General features: G+C 45.2%; 1 gene segment (V, D, J or C); it reads left to right on the top strand.

Annotated features, from left to right (window-relative positions):
• The window catches only part of LOC103301537 (T cell receptor alpha chain MC.7.G5-like), a 316,135-nt gene extending 293,167 nt beyond the window's left edge, over positions 1-22,968 (top strand). Inside the window, 4 exon segments of the C gene segment in view lie at positions 18,572-18,826; positions 20,303-20,347; positions 21,234-21,341; positions 22,421-22,968. Coding sequence covers positions 18,572-18,826; positions 20,303-20,347; positions 21,234-21,340 — 407 coding nt within the window.
• Positions 22,969-24,036: the final 1,068 nt, after the last annotated feature.

Genomic DNA, 24,036 nt, shown 5'->3' on the forward strand with positions numbered 1-24,036 from the left:
ATGGATTCTGTCCCCCAACCCTAATACTCCAACTATACCCCATGTTTCACTCCATGCTCACAAATAATTTTTAAATACATTAAATTGATAAAGGAAGAAAAGGTTACCTAGGGATAGGAGCAATCTGCTAAACATGAGATTGTGTGTATTTGACTCCTAAGTAAAAATGGGGATTGAAGCTGGTCTCCCTTGGCTGGGAAACAGGATTACTGGGTAACATAAGTGTCAGGGTTGTCCAAAGAGTATCACTCAGACACTTCTCAGGCTTTCCCCACATCAGCCACTGTGGTGCCCGAAAAAGAGTCTTTCACAGCCTTAATTTCATGGCTTAGTCTTTATTCCAGTAATAAAAAGGGGGGAATCCCAGCCAGTGCTCCCATGGGGGAGGAGAGATGCATGCTAATCACATTACTCTATTATCAAGGTAGCTCAGGCATTGTTGTCAGGTAGCACGTCTATGATTTATAACACATTTATCCCTGGGAGTGGGATGAGATTATCAGTAAAGCCCAGTAAGCAGGTGATATGTCACTAAAGCAGGAGACTTAATGTGGCTACGGGGGCCCATTGAACTTACTGCAGTATTTGTAGGGCCTGAGTGTCAATAAATTAATGGTTTATGCAGACCTATGTGCATTCTGATGTAGAAAGAAATGTTAAAGTAATGGCACAGAGGATAGAAAAATCTAGCTGTGGAGAAAAATAATCATAGACATGAACCAAAAATAACAGACTGTAACAGCCAACTCAGAGAGTTGATCCTAAAGGGAAAAAAAAAAAAAAAAAAAACACAGAAAGTTTGCCTGAACCTTTCCAGTTCTTCTAAACCTGGCTTGACTAGTATCTCTGGGTCACAATTTCTTCATCTGTAAAACGAAAATCTATAATATCACCTCATAAGTTATTTTAAAGATAAAATAAGCTAATGTATATGAAAGCATTTTGTAAATTATTAAATGCTATACACATATAAACTATAAGCTAGGTCAGCTAGTGTGATTCAACATGAAAAGAATGCATATGCAGGTTCTTAGCTACTTTTCATATGGATCTATAGTCATGGGCATTAGTGAAAACCACTCTCTCTTCCACTGAAGTAGAGTGACTTAAATGCTACCCAAATGAAAGTGGCAGGAGATAGGAAGCCATTCTGCAAAGGCCTGCATTACAGTGTGAATGTTGGGGTTAGCCAAAAGGTTACCTTCGGAACTGGAACAAAGCTCCAAGTCACCCCAAGTAAGTCTAAATTCCTAAGCATTTCTCCTTCCCTATGTTGTCTCCTTTCTGATTGTAATATTTGGAGCAGATAATGGAACATAATAGGCCTTTCCTGGTCATTTTCAGAAGACTAAAGAGATTGTAGAAGGATTCCTCATCTATTCTGTAATGTTCTAATATGAGAAATGAGAAACAGTAGATTTGCAAAGGATAAGAACTAAAGTGGTGTTTAGTTTTGTTTGTTTGTTTGTTTGTTTGTCTACCACACCTGAAGCAGACAAGATGTCCTTTAATCAGAGGACACCTGGCTTTGGGGCAGAACAGGACTTGAGTAAGTAATAAGGCTCCCACTGAGACTGCAGAACAAGTTAACTTGGGGAAGCAGGAAGCTGTCACTCAATGATCTGGATCCTATTCCATGACATTTCAGATTGATGGAAGTTCAAATTAGGAGAGACACTGTGGCAAGAATCTAAAACTTGATAACTCTAATGTAGACACAAGGACTATGTCTGTTGGATAAATAGAGCTGAAAATCATGAGTTTGATGGTGATAGACCCAGAAATGTGGGTTGATAAAGACTTCATTTTAAGTGCTACACAATAAATGCCCAAATTTGAGTCAAATGGCCTGTGTGTTATGTGGAATGTAAAAAGAAAGTTACTTTGTAGGTGAAAGGACCATATTTCTTAGTCTCAGGTATGAGAAGGATGTGTGGGGCTTGTGAGTGTTTTTGGCTGACTAAGAAACACTGTGGGAACAATGCTGGCTATCAGTGGATCTTCGGGAGTGGGACTAGACTGCTGGTCAGGCCTGGTAAGTGGGAATAATGGAAAGATTGAGGATAAAATGTCTTCATGGTCTCAAGAAATGATGTGTAATAGTGGGTGAGCTGGAATTTTGGTGGATCACTATTACTAGAGTTCTGATGTCTGGTTCTAGCAAAATAATTATATATATATATATGTATGTAGATATATATATATATATATATATATATATATATATAAAACATTAATAATATTACATATATATACATATATACAGTAGGTCCTCGGGTTACGTCAGAGATCTGTTCCTACGGTGCAAGGTAACACGATTTTCGCCGTAAGTCGAACTCACCTACATAAGCACCTACGTCACTCACATGGAGCACATACACAGTAGTAATGAAGTGAAACAGTAAAAAAAAATTAAAAGAAAGATAACAATTCCTGACCTTTACTTGTGGTAAATAAATAATAAAAAACATAAAGCACATATGTATATACGTCAAAATGACAGAACTTTTTTTTATATATAAATAAATGGGAGATGGCGACGTAACCACAAAACGACGTGTGTCCAGTCCAACGTAACCCGAGGACTGCCTGTATAATATATATGTAATACAGGTGCAATATCACTCTTGGAGGAATACAAAAGAGGATTCCTCTCTCATAGCTCCTCCTAAGATTTGTCTATCTTATGCCTTTTATCTGTCTCATGCATCTAGGCTATTTGTGTCTTTGGTAGCAATGCTAGTTCATTTGTAAAATAAGGATAATAATATCTCAGCTTGTGACACAGTTGTTGTAGTTGTGGCCCAAAAGATTGTTAACCAATTTGATACATGATAGGTTATCCATAAATGATGGGGTTTTCTTCCCTCTTCCCCAAGTGAAAGCCCGACACTGAAGGCTGTTTTTGTATGAGGGGTTGCTATAGTGTGAATTCAGGATACAACACACTCACCTTTGGAAAGGGCACTATGCTTCTCGTCTCTCCAGGTAAATGTTGACCCCATCCCACCCTAGTTTTCCTCTTACGTAAGTTAAGGCATCTACATGTTCTTACTGTGTTTTACCCTTATGGATGCATCGTCTTTGTTTCCTCAGTTGACCTATGAATTTAAGATTGAACCTTCATGGAGGGCTTTTTAAAATAAAAATAGCTAACAGAAAAGATGGAAATAACAGTAAAACTAATTCACTGGGTCAGAATGGAGTAGAGACTAACATCCTAGATGATTAGGACAAACCTGTTTTCTCCAGAAATAGCCTGGCTTCCTGTGTAAAGCCTGGACTCTAGTCTCTCCCCAGGCATCCCTCCCATTCCTTTGTCCTCTATCCCAAATTCAGCTGTGGTATCTTGGACAGCCTGTGATATATACAGCTACGGAAATCTTTCATTACTGGGAAGATCTGCAAACTGAAAATTCCTTGAGAACCGAGTCTCTTCATATATCCCATCAAGTGTCTAATATGGTCCTTTTACAAAGTAAGTAATTAAATGCTTGTTTAATTGAAATCAAACACCCACAGAAATCAAGTTTCCAGGCACAAGGGGAGAAGAGGATAAAGTAATTGCCACAGTACATTCAGTGTGTGGTGGAGAAGGAAAAACACTAGATTGAGAATCAAATTGACCCTGTTTGGGTCTCTGCTGCCAAACAGCAGTGTATTTACTGCAAATCTCTTGCTTCTGGGCCTCAGTTTTCTCATCTGTAAATTGGGAAGTAGATCTGGATAACCTCTCTAGTCTCCCAGCACCAACAGCCTATGAATTTATTCCATTTGGTGTCACGGGGAGAGCTATTTTCTCATATGAATAAGTCAAATAGCTATATTGAATCTTAAGTGTTTTTTAACTCATTAGGTAAATCAGGAAAAGAGGTGGAGTGACAGAAGGGAGTTTATTGTGAGGCATCAGACACTGTGGGACTCACGGGAGGAACAAACAAACTCACCTTTGGGACAGGCACCCAGCTAAAAGTGGAGCTGAGTAAGTGTGGGATTATATGGTAACTACAAAATGCATTCTGGTGATGGTGAACAAGAGAAAAGGAGATTTAATTTTTGTCATTTGTATATTATTTACAATTAACTGTAATCTAGTTTTGAAGTATTAAGAATTGTGATACCTAGATAAGTTAGTAAAAGTAATCAAAAACTATATGAGCATATTTTCTTTGCAACAGAAGTTAGCAAACCATTACGATTTTTCCCATGATATGAGGCTGACAGAGCTCTGTCTAATATTGATGTTTTTAGCACTAGAATTAAGCTAAATAGAGCCTGATAAAGGGGTTGTAGGGAGGGAGTATGGTTAGAAGAGCTGAAAATTGTCTGGCCATGATGTAATAGACCCTTTCTACTTCCACTGCCATTGACTCAGAGACACACTGTGGGAAGGATATTCAAGGTCATTTTATTCATTCCCCAAGTAAGCCATACCCAGTTCACTTTATAGATTGTGTCCCTTTATACAAATCACTGTCCAAGAAGAGTCAGTGAAGTGCAGAGAAAGGAGCCCAGGGCTTCTGGTTTCAGTGTAGTTCTAGATTGGATTAGGTCCCAACTAGCAATGTGACACTGAACCACACATTGCCCCACTGTGTGCCCCATACTCTTCCAGTGTGAGGTGAAAAGGTCGAAGCTCTCAAAATCTGTGCTCCTATACCACCCTAGAGTTTATATGATTTGAGGGTATGGATTCTTATGGCTAGTCCATAAACAAATACTATAACCCAAAGGAAATAACCTTGTTAGTCAATAATCTAACTTAACATAGAAATAATAAACATATGCATAACATGATTTTTTTGTCTTTAAACAACTCTATGGGTCAGGGGGCAGTATTCCTCTTTTACAGGATAGGAAACTGAGGCTCAGAGAAATAATTGTCCAAGATCTAACATGGTTAGTTTTTAAAAAAAGATTAATAAATGACAGGGTCTAGATTCAAACCAGAGTCAGCTTCCTGATCTCAAGCCTTGCTCTTCCTACCACATTATGTCACAGACCCTATGCCAGGGACTTATTTAGAAATGAGAGATGGTGCCAATCACAGTGAGTAAGGAAATACATGGAATTTATCTTTTGTATTCTTAGATATTGCCATCACTTAGAGTTGGAGCTTTGGGAAATCTTGATTAGAATGCCTCAAGTGTCCAAAGTATTCTCTTCCCATTTTAATGAAGAAACAAAAAGTTCAAGGGCCACTGGGAGCATTTACTCCAATGGAGAGAAGAGAGAGCAGAGCTGGCAGCAGCTACTCCCTTGCTCTGACTTCCCCTTTCCCTCACTACTTCTTGTATTTCTCCAGGTGGATCAGTCACCAGTTTGACTGATCTGCAAGTGCCTGACTCATTTGTGTTATAGAAAAATGCAAAGTGAGGGCAGTTTGGACATTGCTAGATAATACAATTTTAGCCCTGAAAGGGAGCTAAGGAAACGCTTTATTCAGACCTCTTTATTTTTCCAATAAGAAAATTATGCCCCAGGGAGGTTGGTTACATTGTCCAATATCATAAAGTCAGTGAGACTAGGGCTGGGACTAAAACCTGGGGACTCTGGTCTCTGGTTCTCACAGAAAAGTGACTGACTACTCTTTGGTGAACTAATCTTCAGGTAGACAGGAGCTGTGAGATATGTTAGAGAACAAGGGGGAAATAACAAATGGGTTTTGTTAGTGGAGTATTAAAAAGCGCTCTTGTTATTAGCAATGACCCATATGCCCCAGCTGTAGTATAAAAATGGAAGGAAAAGGAAATGGCCCATTTTGTCACAGCACAAACCACTGTGGGGAATACTGGAAACTTCAAAGTTTTCTTTGGGACAGGAACAAGACTATTTGTTAAAGCAAGTAAGTTCCATGAAATAACCTGGTTTATATTAGAGTGAGGGGCATCTGTCTTCGCTGATTTTCCCCCCTCCCCCGCATGGTTTGTTAGCTATTTAAAGAAGATAAGTGGCCCGTGATACTGCTGCATTAGATAGTATTCATGAGCATCAATCGTGCAGGAAACATGAACTGCACACTTAAAAAGCACGGGTGGATAAAACTGCCCGAAGTCTGTCTAGGACTGAAACGCTGTAATGATATGAATGGCTCTTTCAACTGAATGGCTGTGACATTTTTATATAACCCACTCTGGACAAAGCAGGATCTCCTTTTGGATTCTGCCTCATTTCTTGTCACCTTCCAATGGTCTTGGGGAAAAGAAGGTTAAATAGCTGAATTATATACCCCCTCCCACTTTGGTACTTGCACAGAGACACAGGTACTCGCCCAGTAACTAACGTGTGTGTGACTTAGGAATGCCAGCTACAGGGTGCCATTCTGTATAGAGATATTTCAGTGTGTGAATACAGGCATTCAGACACTCACATTTGGAACTGGCACCCGACTTCTGATCATCCCACGTAAGTCAGATCTCCAGAAATGTGTAGCCCCATCTCCAATACTGGATTTATGTTTTTATATATAGCATTTAGCATGGTCTGTAATAGGATATCATCATCATTACTACCAACACTATTTCGTTGTTATTGAACATTACAATGCTGCTAACTTGGAATATATATTTTCTGCGTTGTTATTCTTCTTACCCTTTAAGGAGAATCTATGTCAAGATAGCAGAAGGAGAATAGTTGCGCTTACTTTGGAGTCTAGGATTTTCCTTGATAATCCGTTTCCCCTCCTTGCTGAGGTTCATGGGAACCTCCTGATGCTCGGGGTTTTTACTGCCTCATGACCGTCTCTCTGAAACGCTTCCTTGGGTTTTCTCTGCCTAAGCACTTCGATATTGCAGCTCCCATTTACCAAAGTATACTTGGCTTTTAAGCTCTCCCAAAACGGGGTCCTTGTCCCAATAATTATGGACAATAAAAGTAAGTTCAGTTCATTAAATGATTATTGAGTATCATCAACAAGCCAGGGACCATGATTGGTTTTTTAAAAAGAAATAAGCAAGGAAAAGAAGACGCTAAGATAATGCCCCTGCTCTCAAGAACGTCCAGTCCTGTCAGACACTGTGACTGAGCTGAGGTGGGCGCTGTGTTTGGTCCTGCACGGGACCTGGGACCTGGCGGGCAGCCCTGCGGGCCGGAGGCAGGACAGCGTCGGCAGTGGACGGTCCAATTCCCGGGCAGAGAGCCAGCGCAGCCCGTGGATGTTTCAGGAAAAGGAGTGAAGTCTGTTCTATGCTAAGATGTTTGACTTTCTTGAGGACAGAAAGCTCCCTTTGTGTAGGAAGCATTGAGTGAGGCGAGGACAGAAACAGGAGTGAGTGAGGCTGAGTCACCAGGCTGGACCGTGCTCAGGCCGAGAGGACGCGGGTCCTCGGAGTCAGGCCCAGGCGCTGTGGCAGCACAGGGTGCTGGGAATGCTCTTTCTCCTACACCTTCTGGCAAAGTGGAGAATAACGCTTTTGCCTGGGTGTCTTCTTATCCGGCCTAGCAGCTGAGGTGGGGAATGCCTGCCTGCTGCCTGAGTCTCTAGATTTATACCTCCCGGCCCATGTAGGAGGCAGGTTTTCACCTCTCAGCCCATGTAGGAGGCAGGTTTTCGCAGTTTTGTGAAACTGTTTTATCTAGAGGAGAAATAGCGGGGGGGCTGTGTTGTTGATAGCTGTGGTGAGGAAAATGGAAACCACCCGGTAGCTGGTGCTGTTACAGCTATCAGGGAGGCTCCTTCAGTCCCCCTCCTGCCCCTTACAGAGAAAACATTGGGGCCTGCCTTTCCAGGTTCCCAGCTTTCAGAGCTATGGGGAAGCGTGTGTGACCTCCACTAGAGGGTGCGGGAAACCAGGACCTTTTTGTTATGCAGTTACCTAGAGTGTGACTATGGAAACAACAGAGTCACTTTTGGGAAAGGGACCCACGTGGTGGTCACACCAAGTAAGTGAGCCCAGATTCTTCTGTAAAAATGACCCCCTCCACTGTTGTTCCTACCCCAGTGCTGGACTACTTTTTATTTCCATGGGAGGGGGCAGGATGTGTCATCCATTGATGCCACACCTCAGGTTCTTAGATGGTCATTGTCCCAAACCTTTACCCTCCCTTGTCTCGGCATCTCTACTGACCACACTCTCATCCTCTGTTCCCTGCTCTTCCCTGAGGCTGGGTTTCCAACTCAACGAAGGACCACATATGTGAGAGCTGGAAGGGACCTTGGGGAAGTCTTATTCATGTTGTAGAAGGAACCAGAGGCTCAGAGTCTAAGCATCTGTCCAAGGCCATGCTGGGCAGGCAGTTCGGGGCCATGTCAGGGTTCCAGCCCATCACCCCCACTCCTGAGCTTGGCAGAGCCACACAGCCCTCTGCTCGCATGGCCCTCGAGCCCAGCGAGCAGTCAGCTGAGGGCCGACAGCACACAGCGGTCAGAGACTGAGGGTAGAGTTTTCACCTCAGCCCAGGACCACCGACCAGCAGGCCGTGACTTCTGTGAGCTTTACCTCATGTCTCTGAAGTAGGAGTGTGATCTCGGTTTGCTCCCATCTTTCAAAAATGTTATGGAAATCGTTGTGACTTTTTTTCTGTCCTAGCCTTTCCTAAAAGCAGGGCCCTGTGTGAATGAAGGTCATTAGAAAGAAAGGAACCAAAGAGCTCTGGGTGCCTTGGCCTACTTCCAGGAGGTACAGAGGGAAGGATGAACACACCGAGCACAGGAAGGGCCTGGGTCCTGCCTGGAGTCTGGCCAGGGACAGGGATAGGCAGGGACCAACCCCTGGTCCCCAGGAAGAAGGCTGCGAAGGGAAGCTTCAAAGAGTAAAGGAAGGGAAAGACAGAGCAGGGGAGCTTCCGGAAAGGCGGTCAGAACCCGTCGGCACAATGTAACATCAAATCTCTGCCTCCGTCCTTGGCGCACGTTAGGAGCCCCTTGTATCTGCCAACAGAGCTGCAGTCAGGCCCTTAGTGTTGCCCAAGCAGGCAGGTGGGTGGTGGTGGTGTGGGGGAGTTGCTGCCCCGCTTCTCTGTTGACAGGAGTGTGTGTTTTCTCCTGGGGACAGGGGTGAGGAGCTGCCCAGTCCCTAACCCCAGGCTCCCATCGCTGCTCTGAGGCGATGGCTCAGGGGCCTGAGGGCTGCTGTGAGAGATTCCTGCATCTCAGGGAGCATCGGCCAGTGTTTCCCTGGATTGTTGCCCTGACACCCCTGGGCAGTGGGTAGGAGGGGGTCACAGGAGACAGGTTTTATCAAAGGCTTTCCCTGCTGTGTGTATCAGGAGGAAACTACATACCTACATTTGGAAGAGGGACCAGCCTTGTTGTTCATCCCTGTGAGTATTATGGAAACGATCAGGGAAATGTTGTAGACAGAAATACATTTTGGAAGGATATTGAAATAATGAGAGTCTGGTCTGCTCGTTGTTGAAGGAGTCCTTTGTTGTCTGGGAGTAACGTATCAGAGTGTCGGGTCTAATGGAGGGACTGAGGCTGTGTGGACAAGGGTTTTGCACGGTGCTTGCAGAGGACAAATGCCCACGTTTTGAGAAAGGAGATTTCATTCTTGGTTAGGTTGCAAAAGCAGAACTTTATCCCTGACAGTCAAGGATCTACCCCGCCCCTCAACCCTCTAACTGAGGCTCTCTCTCAGCACCTTCTCTTGGACCCATGAGCTGTTTGTCCTCCATGAGAGCATCCCAGCCAGGGTGCTGAGGCACCCAGTGGTGCCGGAGTGGGTGGTGGGGCGGGGACGTTTCTCCTCTGGGTGCAAGAAGATGTTTCCCTTTCTCTCCGTGTAAAGTGTTGCTGGAATCATCCTCTTATTTGCTACTACTGACTGACTGAATGCCTGGCATGTGCCAGTGACCACACTCTGTCCCTCGTGAAATTTTTCATTTGATGGTCATGCCCATCCTAGTGTTAGTAGCTGTTATGATTCCCATTTCACAGGTGAGGAAACAGATGTTTGGGGCAAATCAAACACCTAGGAGTGACAGAGCCAGAGTTTAACTCAATCTATTTTACTCCATTGCATTGTTAACCACGCCACTGCACTGCCGCCACCACCCCTCCTGCGCTCCGTGGAGGAAGGCTCAGACCCAAAGGCCACCTTTCGGTCCTGGGTTGGCCCATCCTGAGACTTCTGTCCGTGGTGACCATGCAGCCTTGGCACAGGACTCAGCATTTCTGAAGAGTAAAGGCGTTGGACTGGGCAGGGAGGATGCAGGTACCGCAGGGAGGGAAGTAGAAACCTAGGGGGACTGTTTATTGAACCTAAAGTGACACACAGAGAGAAATGTATCGTCAAAACCATGGAGCAGGCTGTTTAAAAAGCTCTGTTCCCAAGAGTGAGGGCTGTAATGTGAGGGGGGGCCAGCCAGCCACCCTGGGGGGCAGAGGGCAGGTATTTGTACTGCCACGTACCAGGGTGCAGACACAGGAGGCCGAACACTCACTTTCGGGAGTGGAACGAGACTCCATGTGCTTCCAAGTAAGTGCCTGACCTTAGACTCACCAAAGACACAGAAAGTCCCTACTTCACTTTCTTATGTGATGAATCTGCACTTCCTGAGCTAATGTCTCATGTTTCTTTATGAGGCTTGGATGTTATGAAATTGGAATTCCCAGCCACTGGTTGCGTAGTGGTTTATATTCTAACAGTAGTAATTGCCAGTGGGAATTGGCCTTTTCGTCAATGCAGAGGCAGACTCTTTTGCTGTTCTTGGGTTCCTCTGAGACAAAAGATCTTTATCAGAAAAGACGTTGTGACTGATTATGCCCCAAAATTTATTTTCGTTACCTTCTAGTTTTCATGAGAAGTGATAAATTAAACTTCCCAAAGACCCTGAGCAGTGACACACTCTTGCAAAACTCGGCATCTAGTCTAGAGACAGGGAAAGAACTTAATGTCAAAATAATGCAACAAAAACAATAAAAAGTTTAAGAAATGAAATCATAACAATTTAAAAGAGAAATGAAATAGTCCTTATAAAAGAAGATAGAGAGCAAGACTGCATTAAGATACAATTAAATATTTAGAGGGCCTTCTTATTCAATGTATTTACTAAGCAGCTATTATTTTCTAAGCACTATGCTCCATGCGAGAAAGGGAGGGAGGGAGGGCCACGCAGACCTCCGCCTCTCGGGATCTCACAGGGGTAAACTCCGCACAGAGACTGTTGCTCCATCATCACAATGTTACAGTGGAGGCACATACAAGTCACAATGGGAGCAGAAAGGAAGGTGCTGGACCTCCTAGCCTAGCTGCTTGGTACCTATATCCATCCCGCATGGCCCCGTAAACCCTGTGGCCAGCACCCTCCCTCCTTCACCCTTACACCTCCTCAGCCTAGCATAGGTGTCACTGAACAAATGATTGTTGAAAAAAAAATGCCTTCTGGTGAGGGAAGTCAGGGCAGGCTTGAGTGGAGGTGTAGTGACTGTTTAGAATCTATTGGCTTAGACAGTAGCAAGTATTCTCCAACAGAAGTGTTAGACTTCAAAACAAGGAAATTTCAGAATCTATCCAAATGCTCACAGTGTGGGGAAGGAGATCCCATCTCTCCAGGGGAACTTCCTCCCTGTTTATCTGTTCATTTGTTGTTTCATCAAGGCCTCTTCCCTGTCGTGGGGCAGTGCAGGCTGCATTTAGAAAGCCTGGAACCCATCATACTTCTCAAGATCCAGAGTTCAGAGACATAACTACAATACCTGTGATAGGGAAGCAGCGCAAATGGGTTTGAGCAGCAAAGGGAGAGAGGCCTAATGATAACTACATGAAGTCTACACCACTTGAAAGACCAACCCCCACTCCCCCAGGGAATGTCTCCATTAGGACAAGACTCTTCTTTGAAGTACACAGCTCCAAGGTGTGTGGAAGGAAGACTGATAAATTCACATGTGGGAAAGGCTTCAAAGTTGCCATTGTTCCTAGTAGGTCAGCCCTGCAAATATTGGGGCGCTTTGGGTCCTGCAGGTGGACTGCGTCTGTATCTGCCCTCAAGCTGTAGCAGGAGAACTTGCTATACAATGGATACCATGTCCAGCCATTGCCCTGATAGAATGAAGTTGTTTCACAATGATTAGAAAGAAATAATCTGCATCAATGAGGCTGTGTCCACAGGACTAGGTAAAACAGATTCAGAACATAGAAAACAAGGATAAAATTAGGCTAACATTTAGGATGGAATTTTACATACTTGGAATTAGAGAAAGGACTTCCAAGGAACATATATTTAAAGGTGCATGTGTTCTACAGGCATTGATGAGTGGTGTTTTGGTGTGTGTTTTTGTTTGTTTGTTTGTTTTTTAAGATTATTGAATCAAATAGGTTTGAGAAGCTCTGGATTTCTTTACCAGCAGGACCTCTCAGATCCTTTAAAGTGATAATATACATTGTCAGTCTTTAAGACTGAAATATAGTATACATCATTTTCCAAACTTATTTGGGCTTAGAAACGTTTTTATAGGGAAATTTAGAAGGACTGGAGTTCCGTAAGTCCTCACTGAAAAATACTTGTCTAAACCACTCTCAAACTTTGGAGACTTTTATTCTCCGCATGGATATCAACCTGAATCTTAGAAACCTCCAGAGAAAGAGTTCTCGAGCCCCCTATGTAACTTACTCCAGAGTTTCACAACCTTCACAGTTAAGAAGTCCTCCTGTGCAGTTATGTGAATATTCCCATGGCAATTTTAACCTGTCTTTCTCTGCCCTCCAGGAACCACTCTCTAAAAGGGGTGTCCTTCATAGGCCTCCATTCCATGATTAAGCCCTACCCATCTTTTCCACTGTTATAAAGCTTCCCTCAAGATTCATTTCCAAAATTAATCCCTGGTTCTTCTCCAGGCTCTTCCAATTCAGCTGTGGAACCCAGAATGGGCATCCACCCTCCAGAAGGCCAGACCAGCTCAAGCTGGCTTTGAGGGATAGGTCCGTGGGGTGGTTACAAAGGAAGCTGAGGAATTAGGACTCAGTGAGCCAGACTTCTCTCGTGTGTCAGAGATAGGGGGATTTGGAGGAGCCTGTAACACAGGGACAGGAGGCATTGCTGCCCAGGAAGGCTGACCCTGCCTGGTTAGAGTTCTTGTAAAGCACCCTCCTATTGTGTGGCATCTGGTGCCTACGGTAAGCTGATCTTTGGAGCCGGGACCAGGCTGGCTGTACACCCATGTGAGTAAGACCATGCAAATGACCAGGGTAAAAGTAACTGATAACGTGTCTATGAGAAAACAGGCAATGATTTATGGCAAAGTCAGGGATAAATGGAACATTTGTTTTCCATTTCTACAAGCTCTCGGTGACTTAAAATGTTCCCATTTCTCATATTCAAGACAGAAGTGCCAAGAGCCAACAGAGTAAATAAAAATCTGAGCGGAATAATTCATGAAAACGTAAAAAGAGTTCCAGATATCTGGTGCTATCAAGCAAAGCCTATAACATCAGCACCAGATAATCTGAACATTCAGGAAATCAGCTAAGTGTCCTTGGAGGGAAAGAGATGATTAATGGCAAACACAAATTCTCTCATATTGCAGCAGGTAGCTAAATTCCCTGGTTTGGCTAATGAGCAGAATCTTCCTCTCTGGAGTTTAAGTAGAGTTTTGAACATCTCTCAGGATAAAGGTGACTCCAACCCCTATTTAAACAGCAGTTATACCTTGTGAAATAACAAGGCGTGGAGGCAAGATGGTAGGGGCTTATAGCACAGCTTGGGAGGCTGGCAGATCTGGGGAAAATTCTGTCTCTACTCTGTCTAGCTAGTAGTCTCCACTTTCTCAAAAGCAAAATGACAATAACCACATCATAATAATATGAGACAACACCCAGTACATAGCAAGTAATCAACAAATGACAGCTTTTCTAAATTATTATTATCATCAAGGTATTGCTGTATTAAAGCTTACATTATTACAAAAGGAAAGGGGAACAGCTTCCCTGGGAAATAGGAAGCCTAAGAAACAAAGACCCAGGGAGACTTTTAGGATGGTGCTCTCAGATCCTGGTTGGTTCCAGCAGATTAACATCAGGAAGGTTATTGCAAAGTCCTTACTTGTAGTGGGAAAATACTGGTGCTAACAAGCTCATCTTTGGAGCAGGGACCAGAGTGAGTGTCCATCCAAGTAAGTAGAGGGGGGCAAGGGTGGACATTGACATCTAATTCATTTTTGTCTAAGATGCTGAGTTGAGCCCAGGTATTTTCTTCAAATGGTTTTTTCCACTCGTCCCTCAAATATCCTCCCATCTAGCCCTCAATGCCCCAGAAACATCCTTAGTCTAGGACCTAAATAATCATGAAGCAGTGATGGGAAAATAGTCCTGGGCCATCTACGAGAAGATCCAAGATACTGCTCCCCTGAGCAGGGGGTTCTGCTCTACTAAAATATTGGTTTCTTAAAATCACAACCTCCAACCCAGAGCACTACAGCAAGATGGGACAGGAGGGAAAGGATTGAACACACCAGAGACAAAATCTCAACACAAAAGAGCAGAAGATCTAACTCTAAAGAGTGTGATTCTCTAGTCCCTATGGAAAATCAATGCTTTTCCTATTGAAGTAGGAGGTAGGACCAGTGAGTTTCTGTGATGGTGTCAACTGCAGTGTGAATCTGGAGGAATGACTGGTAAACTCACATTTGGGAAAGGATCCCAAGTGTCCATAATATCTGGTGAGTCATCCCAGATGGCACCACTTGCCACCCCGTGGGCCAGTGCCACTAATCCTTGCCCTTGGGATCTTGGTGATGACTATGGTGAAGCCAACTGTGGGTGTTCTGATTGTCCTACAGAGGCCTTTGTGAAGGGAGAAGTCATCATTATCAATCTTTAAAGTCTGTGTTTCTCTAGGTCGAACACATTAATTAAAATTGAACTCTAATTGTCCAATGGATATTTTTAAATGCCTTCAATATGGCCATCACTCTATTAAATATTAGACTGAGTATAGAGATGTCTTAGATAGATTTCTGACCTGTCCCCAAATAGGATAAAAACTAGCAAAAGGGACAGAACTATTGTAAATTCAGCAACCTGAAGACTATTTTAGTATTGACCAATTGATGATGTCAATAGGGACATTAGAGATTCAGAGGAATGGAGTCTTGGCTGTAAAGTTGGCCTAGATGGAGATGGCTTTATGCTGTAGAAAAAGGTTTCTTGAGCCTGAAAGATTTAATAAATAAGATCTGTATGAACAAAGAAAGGAGAGAGGGTGGGTTCCAGGCACAAAGAACAAAAAGAAAGAAGTCATGATCTTAAGATTAAACAAGGCACATGCATTTGTGCATAAGTAAATACATCTGATAATAAGGTTAGATGGAGAGAAAGGCAAAAATGTCTTCTTAAGCAATGAAGAAAATGAATATGATAGCCTTCGAGAGAATACAGTCAAGGCCATGGCCAGCCACTGGGAAATGGAATCCAATTTAGAAATACAGACCAGATATGAAGGTGAAGGACCAGCTCTTTCCATGGATAGCTCAATGGGCTGGAAGGGGGTTAGTTACTCCATTCCTCAGAGGAGGAGAAACGAAGCGTTTCTGTAATGGAGATATTGGAAGTGGTATGACAGTGTTGCTTCCCAGTTGCAATATGGCAAAGGCACCAGAGTTTCCGTCATTCCCAGTAAGTCTTCCCAGGAAGTGTTACTGCTTCCTAATGCTCACCTGAGCCTCGGCGGGATTCAGTCAATTTTTCTTACATTTCTGGGTTGCTAGGGTCTAACTGCAAAGCACAGATTTAGTGGTAAGAGAGCTTTCAATCACTTCTGTGGCCTTAGGGACCTAAAGCACAGGGCATTGGGACACATGCTTTTGTGGTTAGTTTTTAATTCAAATGAAAGGTTAGGATCTAGAATAGCTGACCTTCCACATTGAAAAGTTGATCCAGTCTCGCTAAAGCTATCTTTGGAGATACCATCTATGGTAGGACATGTTTATCTTGCTATGGTAGAACAGGATGCTTCTCTCCCAGAGCCCTAAAGCCCTCAAAATTAGAAGTGACTTATTTCTTGTTTTCAGATAAAAATATTAAGGTTGCACCAGAGATACATGGGAGTAAAAGTAAACTGGGGCTTAAAAAAATCAAGTTTAGGGATGAGTACCCAGCTTCTTTAACCAAAAAGCCTAATAAGCAGAAATTTTGCAAACCTGATGGTCAATAGCCCATGTATTTATTCAACAATTGTTTCTTGAGCACCTCATAGGTGGTAGATACCACGGATGGGGCAGTAAACCAGAGACTGGCCTGTGCTGTCATGGAGCTGACATCCCAGGGAGCCAATACTCTTTTAGCGCATATAAAGGGCTTGAGAGAGGAAATTCAAGATTTGGAAGATTATGGCAGACCCTGAATGTCATGCCAAGAAGTTTGGCCATTATTCAACAGGCAGTAGAGAGTCCCTGGATTATTTAGAACAGAAAGTTCTAGGCAAGTACTTTGGAGGATGAGCTCAAAGAAGAAATTGAGAAGGGGGACATGGGGAGAGGATGAGCAAGGGAGGAGATCAGAGGTAGGGAAGATGAACAGGAGAAACAACAGCAAAAATGTGGATAGGGAAGCCAAAAGGGTATTAACTGGTAAAAACAGGATGGAAAAAAGCTAAAAATCACCTCAGTTATTCTGACTGCATTTATTGCTGTTTTATTTTGATCTCTCATTGGCAAAGCTGAGCAATTGGTCTGTCCCTGGTAGTCACCCCTCACAAACTTAAGGATGGCTTTTAAGTCTCACACTCAATCCTTACTGTCTTTCCTCGAAGTCTCGTGATCCGTGGCATTGCCCTCTCCAGACTGATGCTTTCCAATAGGACTTTCTGTGGTGGTGGAAATGTTCTATCAGTCTGCACCATCCAATACAGCAGCCACCTCATAAAATGAGGTTTTAATTTTTAATTGAATTTTTAATTAAGTTTAGTTAATTTTAGTTAACTTTCATTTAAATAGCCACATGTAGCTAAAAACTATCAATCATATTGGACAGCATGGTCTTGACCTTCTCCAGCCTGATAGCCATTGGCTCTAAGACTTAAGCAAGCGTTTAACCAGGACTCAAAGTTGGGCATCTGGCCCCCACAGCCATCCTGCTCCCCCTCAGGCCAAACTGCATCTGGTGGCAACTTGTCCTCTGCCTTCTTCTTGAGGCCACATTCTCTCAGCATCTCCACACCCTCCCATGCTCCCCTTTCCAGTCACACCCATGACTCCCACTGATGACTAAAAAAATCCTTTGGGGTGTGTTGATACTGCTAATGACTTCCCACCTCTCCCCTCCCAGTAAAAAGTTTATGTCATAGGGCCTTAACCCGCAGTGATGCCAGGTCCCACAGTATGCGGAGATTGGAGGGAAGCTGGCAGAATCCTTCGGGTTCCAAAGCTTTGGATGTCCCTTACATGTGACCATGGACCCAGTATGCTCTGCTGCTTCAGGGGTCGCCCCACCCACAGGCAGTTCTGCCTTGACTCAGCATCCCAAGACCATGCCAGGGCTGATTTCCCATTTCAGGTCCAGTTGGATGTCTGCATTGCCAAGGCCACCCTGGCTGGCTCAGCAAGTGGGGTGCAGCACTAGTCTGAGAAGCCTTGTGTGCATGGTGAGGAGCTGTGGGAGCAGAGAACCACAGGGGCAGGAAGCTGTAGTCCCAACCCTGCTGTAATCTCTCTGGGTGGCCCCAATGTATTAATCCTCTGCTACTTCCTCTAAAGGCAGGAGGTCTGAAAGAACAAATAATGAGAATTACACTAACACACTAAACCGTACAGAAATACTGAAAAATTATTCTCAGCACTGAGGAAAAGCCTTCAGCAACTCCTGCTTCCTGGGGGTGACGAGTAGAAACTCTGCATTACTCGGTAGCATATTGTGGTAACAATATCCTGGTAGTATCAGTAGCTACAACTACTTACATCTGTTCAATACTTTACAGTTTATTAAATATAATTTTATATAGAGAAACTCTTATTAGTTTCTCAGAAAAGCCTACTTAGGAAGGTGAATGAGGTAACATCTTCATTTTACAGATGAAATTCCTGGGATTTAAGGGGTGGTATGACTTGCTCAAGCTTGCATCTAGTAAATGGTAGAGCCTGGGCTTGGACAGAAGTGTTTGATTTATAATCCAGAACTTCTATAGATGTAAGAAATATCCTACTAGTGTGACCCACCTTCTAACTTAATTCCAGCCTATTGTAAATTTCTAGATCCTACCAATGCCCAGCATATGTGTGGGAGACCAAGCTAGATTCCAAGATGTATGGTTTTCGTTGCTGGGACTTCTCTGTGCTCACTTGTCCTGCCAGAGTTGTGTTCTCTACCAGGCCTGCTGAGCATTTGAAGAAGTTCCCATTGAGTAGAAGTTAGTGGGCCTTCATTTCTGGTTTCCTAGAATGGCAGGCAGGACCTGGCAGAGGGCATTCACTGAGAACCTGGCCTCTTGGCCAGGACTCATGGCTTGTACCTGTGCCTGAGTCCCAGTCTGTTGCAAGCAGATGGTTTCTAGAATGTTCTTTTCCACCCAAAGCTTGAAAATGTGAACTGCCAGGCCCAATGAGCCTTGCTCTTGGCCATCACTGGCATCTGGACTCAGGCCTCAGTTGGGGCAAGGAGAGAAATTAGCATCTCCTAACCCAGTTTCTTTTGGCCCACAGATATCAAGAACCCTGACCCCGCCGTGTACCAGCTGAGAAGCCCTAAATCCAGCAACACGTCCGTCTGCCTATTCACCGACTTTGATTCTAAAATCAATGTGTCACAAGACCCGCAGTCCACCGTGTTCAGCTCTAACAGCACGGTACTGGACATGAAGGCCGTGGGTTCCAAGAGCAACGGGGCTCTGCGCTGGAGTGCCAGCACTGATTTCTTGTGTGAAAAGACCTTCAAGGAGACATTCTACTCCGACTCAGGTGAGTACAGCCTCCATGCCTGTGCAAGCAGAGTCTTCACCCTGAGCCTGGCTAGGCTGGGGCTGTCTCAGGCAGATGGTATCTAAATGCTGCTGTGATTGGTGGCCTCAGCTTCATCAATTGTCAGCAAAGCCCCCTTGTTACTGAGCACCAGTGAGCCCCATCCCGGCAGGCCACAGAATGTCCTGGGCAGAAAGAGAAGGGGAGAAGATGGCAGGAGAGGGCACTGGCTCTCGGTCTCACTCACTCTGAGTTCCCACCTCCCTGCCTCTGCTTGAGCTGTTTGCCCCTTACCACTCTTCCAGGCCCATTCTAATGCCCTTCTCCAAGTTCCCTCCCCTTGTTTCTTTTTCTCCGCCAGCACTTGACCTCACTCTGTCACTCAGTCATTCAACAACCACTGATTGTGTATACATGGAATGCCAGGCACCGGAGTGGAGTAGTAAAAAAGCCCAGTGAGGGGTTTTGAGGGAAACCATCTGTCAGCAAGGAGAAATCTATATAGCTTTAGATTATAGTATATGCTTTAACTTGGAGTTGAGGAAACAGCCACTTTAGGGACAAAAGTCAGGAAAGGGCTCTCTGGGGAAATTTATTTGAGCTGAGATATAAAGGATAAGAAGCTGTGCCAAGGGCAGAGAAAGGACCCTGTGGAGGCTTGAGGCAGGAGCTGAGTGAGAGAGAAGAAGAGCAGTAGGAAATGAGAGGGAAGACGTAGGCAAGGGCCAGATCAGAGGGCCTCTCAGATCATGAGAGGGCAGATACTATTCTAATTACCATGAGAAGCTATGGTCTGGCTTAAAGCAGGGAAATGACATTTGGTTTACTTGTTAAAAGAGCACTTTGACTGCTGGTGGGAATTGGATTGCAGGAGCAAGAGTGGAAGCAGAAAGGAAGCTAATGCAGCAGAGAGATGAGGGAGGTCGGGACAGGGTCCCCTAGTTGGGACTCAAAGGTAGAACCACGCAGAGATGAGGAGGAAAAGAGGGTATCAAGGAAGGTGGCTGGATTTTATGCCTGAGCAGCTGAGTCAATGACAGTGTCATTTACTGAGACAGAGAAAACAAAGGAAGAAATTTGGGGTACAGGGATGGACCACATTACAGCATCTACACCCCTATGGCACTTGTCACTGTGTGTATCTTATTGCCTCTATCGGACTCCAGCCTGGAAGCTGCCCAAGGGCAGGGTCTGTGTCTCACGGTTCCTGTGGCCTTGTGTCATGTAACATGAACTTTGCACAATCAGTGTTTGTTAAGTGAGTGAAGTGGTGCCCAGAAGCCAGGGTGTTGGTCCAGGAGCTCTCCCAGCAGGTGCCCACATGTGACAAGTTCCTCCAGATCTCTCCACGAGGAAATATAGAAAAGGCTATAGACACTCACTTGTCCTACTCCTAGGAGGTCTGGAGTGGGAGAGTCGGCACACTCTGGACTCTAAGAAAATTTCTTTTTTTTTTTCTCTCTCTCTCTCCTTTAGAAATTCCCTGTGATGCCACGTTGATAGAGAAAAGCTTTGAAACAGGTAAGAGAGGGGTCTGTCCTCTCTTTGCATGGCTTTGCACGGGTTTGGGGAACAGTGAGCCCACAGTAACCCTGCCTGGGTAGGGGAGGTGGGAGGGAACTTGTGGATGTAGGAGTGACATCATGAGGAACAGGAAGAGCAGTTCAAGCCCTCCCCAGAGCAGCCCAGGGTCTTTCTGGATCCCCAGGTTCCTCTCATCATGTCTCATTTTCTTTTCCATTCTGAGAAATTGGAGGATGAGTCTCTAGTTTTACTCAACCAATGACTCACTTCTATGCTTCTGTATGCCTTTCAATCACGCCACTGTCAGGAAAGCCAACAAGAGCTTCTGGGTGGCCCAGCTGTGAAATTTCTGATGAGCTTATAGCCCTAAACTGACCAGGTCACCCAGAGGGCAGCTGCCCTCCATGCCAGGGGGTTCTTCCTTCTTTCAAGAAAAGCATCAGAACTCATGTAGATGGTGATCTTCTCTCTCAAGGACCCCATCACTCCTCCCCACCTACCCAGGGCCCATATTCATTTCCACTTGAGCTGTTTTTATGAGTCATCTGCTTGTGGCTCAACCACTGGGTTCTCACTTAGGGGCCCAGACCCAAGGGATTGCAGTGAGTTCTGAGCACCCACCTCCTCCCCATCCCCTGTGGGGCTCAGAAATAAAGTAAGGACTAAGTGCAGTTGCTGCTTCCCTTTTGAAATGAAATACTATTAATCCCGAGAAATGTACAAAATTTTAGGAGGGGATATGCACAGAAGCTCAAAGGAGAGGTGGAGCCAGGTGCTAAAAGCCACCCCAACTCTGCCTTCGGGAAAGCCACTCTGCCATAGGGTGCTGTGCAGACTTCACGTGTACATGCTTATAAACCACTATGGCCTCTTGGTTTTGCAGATATGAACCTAAACTTCCAAAACCTGTCAGTGATCGGGCTCCGCATCCTGTTCCTGAAAGTGGCCAGCTTTAACCTGCTCATGACGCTGCGGCTGTGGTCCAGCTGAGGTGAGCGGGCATCTCAGCCAGTCGGTGGGGTTGAGAGTCTTGGGATGAGTCCCCAAGCACTGAAAGCAAACCTGTCCTCAGGATCTTCTTTTTAGGTGCTAAGTCTGGGCCCACCAAACTCCTCCATTTTTTTCCTGTTAGGAGTTCCTCTTGTTAATAACCATGGCCTAAGACATTTGCATAACACAATACATTCCTCGGATGATAATAATCACCTCAGTTGAGTCATGTCTCACAAAGTATGAGCAGTGGCTATTATCCTCATTTTGGAAAGAAAGAAACTGGGGCCAAGTAATATCAAGAGCCACACACTAATGAGTGGGGAAAAAAATAGAGAAATTCAGGACCCCTACATGCATTTATAGTTCTACTGTACCTTCCATCATGCCTTCTATCACATCCCTTTCACTGCAAAACCTGATGGGGCTCCCAATTCCTTTCCTCATGTTCTGTGCCTCCAATATAGTGAGAAGAAATTACCCTCTTTTTATTATACTAGAGGCCCGGTGCAATAAATTCATGCGGGGGTGCGGGGGTCCCTCAGCCCAGGCTGCACCCTCTCCAATTCGGGACCCCTCGGGGATCGACCTAAACCAGCAGTCAGACATCCCTCTTACAATCCGGGACTGCTGGCTCCTAACCACTCACCTGCCTGCCTGATCACCCCTAACCACCTCTGCCTGACGGCTGGATCACCCCCTAACTGCTCCCCTGCCGGCCTAATCACCCCTAACTGCTCTCCACTGCTGGCCTGATTGCCCCTAATTGCCTCTGCTTCAGCCCCCACCAATATGGCTTTGTCCAGAAGGACGTCCAGAAGACGTCCAGTCTAATTATCATATTACCCTTTTAATAGTATAGATTATACCCTAATCCTGGCAGGAGTCTCCATATCCTTTTCCCTCAGTGTCCCTGGTCATTCTACTGACCAGTGCATTCCATCCTACCACCATCAAAAACAACTCCAGGGTCCATTTGCTCCTAGAACTCTACAAATGGAGGCATCTCCATCACATCCCCAGCTGTCCAGGGTCTGTCTCCTCAGTACCCAGCCTCACTTTTGTTCTTCCTCATTCAAGGTCAGCAAGAATGTGAGAGCCCAGTGCTCCTCGCTGCTCGCTCCTCACCGCCCTTCTCTCCCTCAAGCAAAGACGCGCTCTCAGCCTCCATGAAGGAGCAGGCTTCCTCCACCTCTCGGGCCCCACTGACAATGCCACCAACTGGATCCTACCAGATATTTGCAGTCAAGATGTTGAAGAGCTGCCAAACGCTGCTACCCCTCCTTCTGTCCCCCCACTGCTGCCTGTCACTGCCCCATGTTCCCAGCAAAGACAGGCAGGGGCTACTGCGGCCTCTCCTGGCTGTGGCCCCCTTACCCCTGCCAGAGACTGCTTCTGATGCCCCACTGGGTGGTGGATCACCAGGGGGTTCTCTCAGGTTCTAGCTCCTGGAGAATGTTGTGAGGAGCTTGTATTTTTTTTTTAAATAGTGTTCATAAAGAAATACATATCACCCCTTTCCCCAAGATGTGGGGGAAATTATCTCATTATCTAGGCCCTGCTGTGCTGTGTATCTGAGCCACGTTGTATATTCTGCTGCCCTGGCTTCATTAAAATTGATTTGGAAGAGCGAAGACTGTCTCCTGTTTGACTGGGTTTGGTCAGGGTCACGTTCAGCTCACTGTTGATCACTAGCTGAGCAGAAGGAAACCAACGCATGTCTGTGATGACATCCAGGGAGCCTAACTCAACAAGCTGCATAAGTCAACCTCTTCTTGGAATAATCTCTAAAAAATTCCACTTAGAAGGCTCTGCTGGGGGCAAGGCAAACCCACTTAAAAGCTTGGGTCCCTATTCTTCTGTTTTCATGCCACACCGCTGGGCTACTTGTGGCAGGAGGCCCGTGGATATGGGTGGTAGCAACTGTAGTTAAACTTTGGCAGACAGGGACCACACAGCAAGTATCCCCAAAATGCCACCCACTGCCTCCTGTCCCCCAGGAACATTGCCTTTGCCTTTCCTTTCAGACTGATTTCCTGTAGAAACTGTACATTGCCCCACAAATTGATGGCTGGGGACCACCCAATAGTCCACCACCTGGGTCCCAACCCAGTGCCCAGCCCCTTGCGGGGGTGGGGGGGAGGGAGATTGTGACCCTAGCTAGACTTTACACTCCCACCATCCTGGATGTGGGGATAAGAAAAGGGGAGATGAGCTCTCTCCCCTCGAGCCCAGGAACTAAGCCAAGGAGAGTAGATGTCTCAAGCCCTCCCTGGAGGACAGAAGGTGGGATTCCCTGGGGCCCCAGGAAACTCCTGAGCCTCCTGCTGCCTGAGCACCTCTCCTCGTGTCATAGATGCTACTGGGAACCCCCCTCAGAGATCACTCAGCCATTCAGCTGACAATCACTGCTATCAAGATTAAAGCCTAGCCCAGCCTGCGTGAGCCTATGAACCAGGAGGTCACGCTTCAATTCCCGGTCACATGCCTGGCTTGCAGGCTTGATCCCCAGTGTGGGGCATACAGAGGCAGCCAATAAATTATTCTTTCTCATCATTGATGTTTCTCTCTCTACCCCTCTCCCTTCCTCTCTGAAATCAATTAAAATATAATAATAATAATAATAATAATAATAATAATAATAATAATAATCAGACTAAAGCCTAGTGGTCTGCCTATCTCCAAATACCTCTGTG

This window comes from Eptesicus fuscus, chromosome 5 (assembly GCF_027574615.1).
Source record: "Eptesicus fuscus isolate TK198812 chromosome 5, DD_ASM_mEF_20220401, whole genome shotgun sequence".
NCBI lineage: Eukaryota > Metazoa > Chordata > Mammalia > Chiroptera > Vespertilionidae > Eptesicus > Eptesicus fuscus.